General features: G+C 33.9%; 1 protein-coding gene across 1 annotated transcript; it reads right to left on the bottom strand.

The window, feature by feature from the left end:
• Positions 1–3,111: 3,111 nt before the first annotated feature.
• On the bottom strand, positions 3,112–4,107 carry LOC141290864 (neuropeptides B/W receptor type 1). Its single transcript, XM_073823003.1, has one exon. The coding sequence runs from the start codon at positions 4,105–4,107 to the stop codon at positions 3,112–3,114; it is 996 nt and encodes a 331-aa protein (XP_073679104.1).
• Positions 4,108–9,982: the final 5,875 nt, after the last annotated feature.

Genomic DNA, 9,982 nt, shown 5'->3' with positions numbered 1-9,982 from the left:
AGAGATATTATAATGAAAATTATGTGGACCATAATGCAGTTAAAGGCCATCAGGCAAACCATGTGTCTTCCGTTGAGACTAGTTACAGTATTTGGAGGCAATGAGGATTAGAATATCACAATGCTTTCGAAATCACAATGCATGTTATGGTCGCTTTACACTTTAAGATGCTTTACTTACTCTACTTGCTGCACAGTATAGAACACATAGAGCTAGATAAAACACTCACATTTAACCTTGAGAGGAAAATTTACAATGCCTTTGCCAGTGCCATCTTATTTACAGTGAAAGCCTTTACTCATGGCTGTTGGTGATGCAGTATGACAGAGAGAGAGAGAGAGAGAGAGAGAGAGAGAGAGAGAGAGAGAGAGAGAGAAGTGAAGCTGGAGAATATTTATAGAGATGTTGTGCTGTGGGCTACAGAGTGTTTATAAGGCAGCTCACACGGCTAACACTACTGCAGTTCCTGGTGGAGATAAATGAGGGGATATTTTGTATCCCAGAGGAGAACACTCACTGAAATGTGAGGCAATCAATTTTCGACCTGCACACACAAAACAGCAGCTCTGAAAAGCAGAGGTTGGAAAACTCAGAGTGGTGCCAGGGAGAAAATGAGCCAATGAGCTGGAGAGGAACCGGAGATGATGGGGTGACAGGCAAGAGACAATGTGGTGACAGGTGGGAGAGAAACAAAAGGTACAAAAACAAGTGGACAGTCCGGATTGTTCATTTAAAAAGCTCTTCCTCACCAAGCCAGTAAATAGTGCCTCGAAGCAAGTGGGTTTAAAATGGTATTTGGGTGCAAAAAACATGCTGGATAAATTCCTTTCCTTCTTAAATGAGATTCTGTATATACAATTAGACAAACACAAAGTTACCACTGTGTATGAGAATCACCATTACTTCACAATTAAATGCCCTCCAGTGCAATTCAGTGAGGAGTAATGGCTAATAGAAACACTTAGAATGTCTGAGATAATGAAATTCACAATGCCAGTGACCTGAATGTTCAATAAAACCACGTCCTTAAGAGTTCCGCACACATTGTAGCAATCATTATAGATTTAAGAAGAGGAGAACAGAGGGAAATTGTATCACGCTCAATAACTCAAATGAGAAGTAATGATTAAACTTAATCACCATATCATGCTCATTAAGGCAGTCTTTAAGATTGCTAAAATGAGTTTTTAATCAACTTTTTTTATGCTGCTGGTCTAAAGTTAACCTGATGAGATCAGTGAGATTTTAGATTAATTGTTAATATTGGTAGACCCAGTACAGTTTTATTTTTAGTATTTTAATTTTAACTATATCATTTAACTTTATTATGGCTGCTATATAATTCAAATCTAAGTTAACAGTTATTTTATACTTATATAACAGTTATAATACACTTATATGTTTTTGTAATGTACATTACCAGTCAAACGTTTTTAAACAGTAAGTCTCTTCTGCTTTTATTTAGTTGATCCAAAGTACAGCAAAAGTGTCACATTTGGAAATATTTTACTATTTAAAATAACTGTTTTCTATTTGAATGTATTTTAAAATGTAATTCATTGTGTAATACATTCAATGTGATTTCAAAGCTGAATTAGCACCATTACTCCAGTTTCTCTCAGAAATCATTCTAATTAAAAAAAACATTTATTATTATTATTGTGTTGAGAATAGCTGAGTAGATTTATTTTCAGGTTTCCTTGATGAATAGAATGTTAAGAAGAACAGCATTTATCTGAAATAGAAATATTTTGTAATATTATAAATGTGTTTAGCATCACCTTTGATCAATTTAAAGCACCCTTGCAAAATAAAAGTATTAATTTCTATAATATCTTGGTATAGTGTATAATGTTACAAAAGCTTTTTATTTCAGATAAATGCTGATTTTTGGATCTTTCTATTCATCAAAGAATCCTGAAAAACTCCACTCAACTGTTTTAAAAATTGATAATAATAATAAATGTTTCTTGAACAGCAAATTAGCATATTAGAATGACTTCTGAAAGATCATGAGACACTGGAAACTGGAGTAATGATGCTAAAAATCTAGCTTTGATGACAGGAATAAATTACATTTTAAAATATATTCAAATGATTAAAAATAGTAAAAATATCTCAGAAATTACCAAATGACATGCAGGTTTGATGATCAGAAGAGACTTTTAAAAAAACATAAAAAATCTTACTGTTCAAAAACTTTTGACTGGCAGTGTATAAGCTATATTATAATAAATTAGCGAGGAATTTAATATATTTGTATATAGTATTATTACATGTCTTAGAGCTTTTAAAACAGGTCCAGTAGCTTTCGAGAACGTGTTAACATCAAGAAAAGGTTTAAATTACAATATGATATCATCATGCCCTCTTTTGGTGGAATTAGGTATTGCGGAACAGCAGTTTACGGTTACTTATTCCGTCACTGGTTCACTTGTATATTTAGGGGAGAAAGACGTGAATAGCTAATTATTTTCTTACATTCAGTATAAAGCATTTTCATTGCAACTTCATTCACGCAAAAAAAAAAAAAAAAAAAAAAAAAAAAAAAAAAACAACAACAACAACAAAACGTACTGAACGGGGGGGATAAACGTACTGAACAGTGCACTCTTCATGCACATTTATTAATTACCAACATCGAACACAACACAAGCAGCAGCATTTCATGCCACAAGAGGCAAAACACTCCCAAACCACATAGCGTTAAGAACAAATAATCATATATTTACATATATTAGCGTTCATGTATTGTACATAAATGAATATTTACACTTTAATACGAATTTTTAAAAACTGTTAATAAATGAGTGCTAATGAAATTCGTAGCATTCGTATTAAATTTGTTGTGCTAAAATCAAAGTGGTAGGTACTGAAGTCACACCTAACATTCATTACTCTTCTGCACCACTTCAAATTTAAATACTGATGAGGTAAGTAAAAGTTAAAACTAGACATTGATAAATAGCCTACAGTTTAGAAAATTAACTACTTGATAAATCAAGTTGATTGTTTTAAAGTGACTTTAAAGTGCGTTAAAAACAATATGATTTGATGTTGCTGAATGGGTACTTCAACCTTATTGGTTGATTTATGAGTGTACAAAAAGGTTCAGCACTCCAGCATTTTCTTAAACGCCTTCCTGAAACTGTCATCTAAAAACGCGTAAAGGAATGGATTGAGACACGAGTTGGCATAACTCAGTCCCGTTATAAAATAAGAAATACCTATAACCAAAGGGGTGGTGGGCAGGTCTGAGGTGAGAGCGACCACAGTACTCAGGTGGAAAGGTGTCCAACAGAACAAGCAAACGGCAAGCACGACAAAAACCATCATTGTGACTCGTTTCTTGGCTTTGTCCAGAGCCTTTCCATTTGAGTTGAGTCGGGTGCGTCTCAGCTTGTAGAGCATCACGCTATAGAGGATGCAAATGGTCGAAACTGGAATGACAAAACCGAGAACCAGCGTGTAGATCCGACTGGCTTTGAACCAGAAACTCTCAGGGCTTGGAAAACTCAAAACGCAGCTCTTCCGGCTCTCCGCGTCGTCGGGACTCACATAGACGCCGGCGAAAACGGTGAAGGGCATCACGACGAGGATGACCAGAGCCCAAACGCTCAGGCTCACCGTCTTGGCTAACCTGTAGGTCCGGTGGGGCATCCGTTTGGATCGCAACGTGGACACCACCACCAAATAGCGGTCCACACTCATCACAGTCAAGAAGAAGATGCTGGAGAAGATGTTGTAGTGGTCTATGGACAGAATCACTTTGCATAAGATTTCTCCAAACGGCCAGTAGTTTAACAGGTGCTCGGCTATGTTGATGGGCAACACAAGCGTGAAAAGGTCGTCAGCGATGGCCAAATTTAAAATGAATAAGTTGGTGACGGTTTTCATTTTAGGCGCCTTCAAGATTACGTAAATAACAGCGGTGTTGCCTGTGAGTCCCACAGCGCAGATGACTGAGTAAATAACCGGTAGCCAAATGTAGAAGTCAGGGTAGAGCATCCACGTTGGAGACGTGCAATTGGTTTGGTTGTAATTCGGACTGGTCAGGTTGCAGGACGATTGCAATGTTTTATTATCCATTGTGTCTTTGAATTCCATTAAAAGCAGAACCTTTAAAAAGTAAAGGTTAATTACAGAAGAAAATGAATTCTAACTAATATACGTTTTGCACGCAAGAAGTAAAAAAATGCCAAAACACATAGACATAAGAAATGTAATAGTGTGTTTCATTTCATGAAGTTGAAAATTAAAGTCACCATAAAAAGTAAAAACGTTAAGATTTAACCATCTTACCTGACAGATCCAGACACATAGGATCTTCTGCTGATCTGCTCTATTGGTTTTCAATAGACACTTTGTGGTAAATGGCAGAGCGCAGCGCTTTTACGCGCTCGATTTTACGAACGTATGATGTAAGACAGACCCTCCACCAGTCATTTTCATCATGTATTGTCCAACAGAAACAACAGTAAGTCTCATAAAGTGCAATTCATCCACTTAGTCTTGTGAAACTAATGACTTTATTGTAGTGGAATGAACATTGTTCTTCTTATAACACATTTGGAATCAAAAGTAAACAGGGGTAACAAATGAGTAAATAAATAGAACTACAAATTAATAGAAGTAAATTGAAATAATACAGAATAATAGTCTAAATAAATTAGTACATACAAGTGGTCAAAATGTCAAGTCACCTTTATTTATATACTGTAGTGCTTTTAGATTGTGTAATAATGCAGGAGGACAAAAACAATAACTTGTCATTTTTTTCAGTTAAAGTCAGAAATTGATTTAATGTGTTTTGTTCAGACATACAAAAGTAAAAAATTAAGCACTGACCTATTGTACTTATGACAAATGTAAGTGCATTAGCAAAAGAGAAGTATAGGGATGTAAATGGATACTTTGCAAAATGCCTGCAGCCTTTTTCCTGAAGGGGCTGAAATGTCAGCATGTTCAGGCCTTATTTTAAGGCTATTTTTAACATGGTTGTTGCCATAGTGATTTACAAGCCAACTTTATTTCTCTCCTACAACCCCTTATGCAGATGACTACACACTTCAGGAATTCATTTAAATATATTGTTCGCTAACATCAGCATGTTACTCTGCTGGAGCTTTATTTTGTATGCAGACACCTGCTGATATGATGTATATGGACATAGTTTAAATTTTCATAACAAATTTATTTTTTGCAATGCTGCTTTTACTTTAATTTGAGATGATGCATTATTCTCAATTTCTGCGTTAGGTTTTCTGAATATAATGAAATTAGCTGCATACCACAGTCTATTTAAAGCAGTGTCTAGTTAATTTTTAAATTGTTTAAAACAGAAATGCTGACGCCAATACTCAAAATGCATTCATAGTTGTCAAGGTAAAGTGTCTGTGGCTGCTTTAAATATTTTACAATAACACCTTCTTCCTGTATTCACATATGAGGCTTTCAGAAATGTCTTATGCTTGATGTATAGACCAAATAGGTAATGTCATTTTCTAGTTCATTCTATAAAATTAAATAAAAGCACTTAAGATGTGTGATTTAAAGTAGCTTTCACACCGTAAATCAGAGGCTGTACTGTTCTCTAAGTTATGCATGTATGTTCTGATTTAGCCATGACACACTATAGATCAAGGTAACACATAAAAAAAGAAAAAGAAAAGTAGCATTAGTAGTCAGAAAGTCTTGGTATTAACCTTTAATGTAAAAAATATATAAAATTTCAAATGTAAATTAATGGGGATAAACAAGAGTTAAATGACTGCCAGACACAATGAGCACTTTGAACTTTTATGATAAGGCTGAAAGAAGGAAATAGAGTCTGGGATGATCGATGGACTGGAAAAGGTTGCCACTGCGAAAAACAGATTGTCATGACTCATGAAGATTGATTAGACTTAGAAAAGGGTGTAGGTGAAGTTTCAGAGATGCTTGGGGAAGGAAAAGGCTAATTAATCACAGTTTTAAAGCTTAATTAAGCTCTCTTATTTAAACTACAGAAACTATAGATATGTTTTCATAAGAATTCGGACAATTAGTGTAGGTTATTCTGTCTAATGGAAAATCATTTCACATTAACACAAAAAACTTTGATACAAATGTGTTTCGACGTGCAATTAAGAAAAGGCAACAGAATGTGAACCTAATAATCAAAACCAAGTGTTCGGATACAGTAATCAAGACAACAAAGATTTATTCAACACTGCAGGGCATTTACAGTGTCATGCAGTTTTAGCAGCTGCATAAAACTAATAAAATGTTAATTGCTTATGCAAGACAGTTTGTTTCTGTTTTCTTCTGACACTAATGACTTATTTGCAACACAAATCCAGGCTAAAATAAATATATAACCTATCAACAAAACTATACTACAACTGAAGTCAAAAGTTTACACCCCCTTGCAGAATCTACAAAATGTTAATTATTTTAGCAAAATAAGAGGGATTATACAAAATGCATGTTATTTATTTAGTACTGACCTGAATAAGATGTTTACCATAAAAGAGGTTTACATATAGTGCACAAAAGAAAATAATAGTTGAATTAATAAAAATAAAAAAAACGACCCTGTTCAAAAGTTTACACCCCCTTGATTTTTAATACTGTGTTGTTACCAGTCTATGGTTGTTACCTGAATGATCCACAGCTGTGTTTTTTGTTTAGTGATAGTTATTCATGAGTCCCTTGTTTCTCCTGAACTGCCTGCTGTTCTTCAGAAATATCCTTCAGGTCCCACAAATTTTTGTGTATTTGAACCCTTTCCAACAATGACTGTATGATTTTGAGATCCATCTTCTCACACTCACAAGCAACTATAACAGAAGATTCAAATGCTCACTCTCTCTATACTTTTTTTTTAAATCTGTAATTTAGTCATTCTGAATTGTTTTTTAATCCCAGCTTTAGTATTGATCCTTACAAGAATAGTACACACAAAAATAAAAAATTCTACCCACGTTAGAACTAAAGTCATACAGGTTTGAACTGACATGACTCATGAGGGTGAGTAAAAATGGATTGCAGACAAAACAAACAGATACCGCTTCTATCTCATCTCAACATAAAAGCACCTGAATAGCATCAGCTGCCATGAGATCACAAACCAGACTAATTTTAATTCAGTAGGACAGAAGAAGAATTCAAATCAGACACCATATAGAAGTGTCCAGGGGGAGTGAAGCTGAGTGAGAGAATATTTAATACAGATCAAAGCCCTTCTGACTGACACTGCAGAGAATATGACATCTGCTTACAAGCATTTCTGTTCAAGATGAGAAAAAGACAGAAGGTGAGGTGGCTGACGAGGCGGGTGTTGTTCTATTACACGGTGTTCCTGATGCTCCGGTTGTACTTTGTTTTTGTTTGTTCTGCTCTGATTCACATTTACTATAAATGTAAGACCTTGAGGTAGGACACAACTGTTGTCAGAAACATAAAAATCAATTAAAGCTTTCAATTAAAAAGCAAAACTCAATGTTTTGACATTGTCAGTTTTAAGTCATAGCCTATTTTGAAGAAAGGGCCTTAGTGCTGTCAGTGCTCTTGATGCCACTTTTTAAAACAGGCTGTTCAAAATGGTTTTGGTAACATGAAATGTAAGTAAAAATGCTTTTCAGGGTCCTTACTATTTTAACAAAAGGATGAAGAATTGAATTGGCTAATCAATGGATGCAAGGCAGAGGATAACATGGGACTCACTGTAATCTTTTTAAATGTGATGGATCAGTTTGCACACATGGGATCTGATTGATTAAAACCTTGTGAAAACGAACCAAAGGTGCTCATTGGATTTTACATTTTGAGTAGTGCACTGGTCTAGACCAGGGTTGTTAATATGGTTATACCCTTAAGGGAAATTACAAAAAAAGAGAAAGAAAAATAAATGAATGTCTTTAAAAAAACTTTTGTTCTCCACAGAAGCAAGAAGGAAAAAACAGGGTTGGGAAAAATGCAGCGTAAAAAAATGCTATAAGAAATGTTAGGCTTTTTAAAGTTGGACATTAAAGTAAGCACTGAGAAAATTAAAGAGGAATGTAGACTTTTTAAAAGCAAAATAAATAAATAAATAAACAAATAAATAAACAAATAAATAAATCATAAATATTTTTAGTTTTTTTCAATTCCATTAACTTATTTACTTACACTAATGTCAAAAGTTTTTGAACAGTAAGATTTTTAATTTTTTTTAAAGAATTCTCTTCTGCTCTCTAAGCCTGCATTTATTTAATATGTTTACTACTTAAAATAACTGGTTTTCTATTTGATTATATTTTAAAATGTAACTCATTCCTTTAATTAAAGCTAAATTTCCAGCATCATTACCCTAGCCTTTAGTGTCACATGATCATTCAGAAACATGATCCTTGCTGATTTGCTGTTCAAGAAACATTTTTATAATTATTTTTATTATTATCAATATTTAAAACAGTTGAGTACATTTTTTTCAGGATTCTTTGATGAATAGAAAGATCCAAATATCATTTATTTGAAATAAAAAGCTTTTGTAACATTATAAACTATTCCATTTAAAAGCTTAAAGTCAGTATAATGTTTTAGTTATTAATTTTTCATAAAAATGAATACTGTCACACTTAGGTGGGTTGAGGAGTGGAGAATGGAGGAGGAGAACCGGAGTAAATGCAAAAAGAACAGTTTATTAAATAAAACACTGAATATAATACAAAACAAACAAAAACCAGGAGCAAAACGGAGAACATGTACAAACGGGGAGTGAAAACACAGACTCTAAATACTCTTAAAACAAGGTGTGGTCATAAACAAGGTAACAAGACAGGTGAATCAAATCAAAGCTAAGTGGGAACGAACCAAAAGACACAGAGTAACAGGGGAAGACAAAGGGAAAAACCAACTGAAGTTCAAGTGAGGGGGGAAAACACTAGGAAACACTGAACAGAACAGGCACAATCCTGACAAATACTTTCATTTAGCAAGGATGCTTTATATTTAATCAAAATGGATGATAAAGTTATTTATAATGTTACAAAAGATTTCTATTTCAGATTATGTTCTGTTCTTCCAAATTTGCTATTTATCAAAGAAACTTGAATAAATTCTACTCCGCTCAAAATACTCAAAATAATAACAATTAATGTTTTTTGAGCAGCAAATCAGAATATTATAATGACTTCTGAAAGACCATGTGACTGGAGTAATGATGCTTAAAATTCAGCTTTGAAAAAACAGGAATAAACTAAAATATATTCAAATAGAAAACAGTTATTTTAAATAGTACAAATATTTCAAACTAAATGCACGCTTGGTGAGCAGAAAAGACTTAAAAAAACATTAAAAATCTTACTGTTCAAAAACTTTTGACTGGAAGTGCTTAAGATGGGTTTATTTGTTGTGTTTCCCAGTTTTGATGTTTGATTGAGACTCAAAATCCATGACATTCATAACAAAAATTACTTGAAATACTTGTATTTATAACATACAACAACAATAAAAACTTGTAAGCAAAAAATCAAAATGTTCATTTCTTCAACTCCTCTCTTTTTCTATTCTCCTCTCCTGTGAGATAAAGACATGGCCCAGCAAGATGACCAAAGTGCCTGTAATGATTTATTTTATGCCAACACGTTGTTTATCCACATGTAGTATACTGTGACTGTGCATCTATATATATAAAAAGGTATGAAACCTCTTCAGAGCAGTAAAAGCAAATTCCTTCAGATGTACTTGCAAAATAGGACACTGTGTTCTTTTCAAGGACAGGGGAAGAGCACAGCACAAAAGAAATAGGTTGAGTGATGGAGGGCCAGACAGCTCTACCACATGCTCCATGCTGAAATTTGAGAACATCATGTTGAGGTACAACCTCAAAGTGTGTCTGATCATTTGCTGAATTCCCACACCTATCCTTATGAGTAAGGATCTGTGTATGTATAACCACAGCTTATTAAATAAATAAATTTATTAAATAAATTTGGTCACTCAGAATTGGGAAGTCAAT

The sequence above is a fragment of the Garra rufa genome, chromosome 18 (assembly GCF_049309525.1).
Source record: "Garra rufa chromosome 18, GarRuf1.0, whole genome shotgun sequence".
In the NCBI taxonomy this organism is placed as follows: domain Eukaryota; kingdom Metazoa; phylum Chordata; class Actinopteri; order Cypriniformes; family Cyprinidae; genus Garra; species Garra rufa.
The sequence above is the reverse complement of the archived record's forward strand: the minus strand, read 5'-3'. Positions and strand labels throughout refer to the sequence as shown.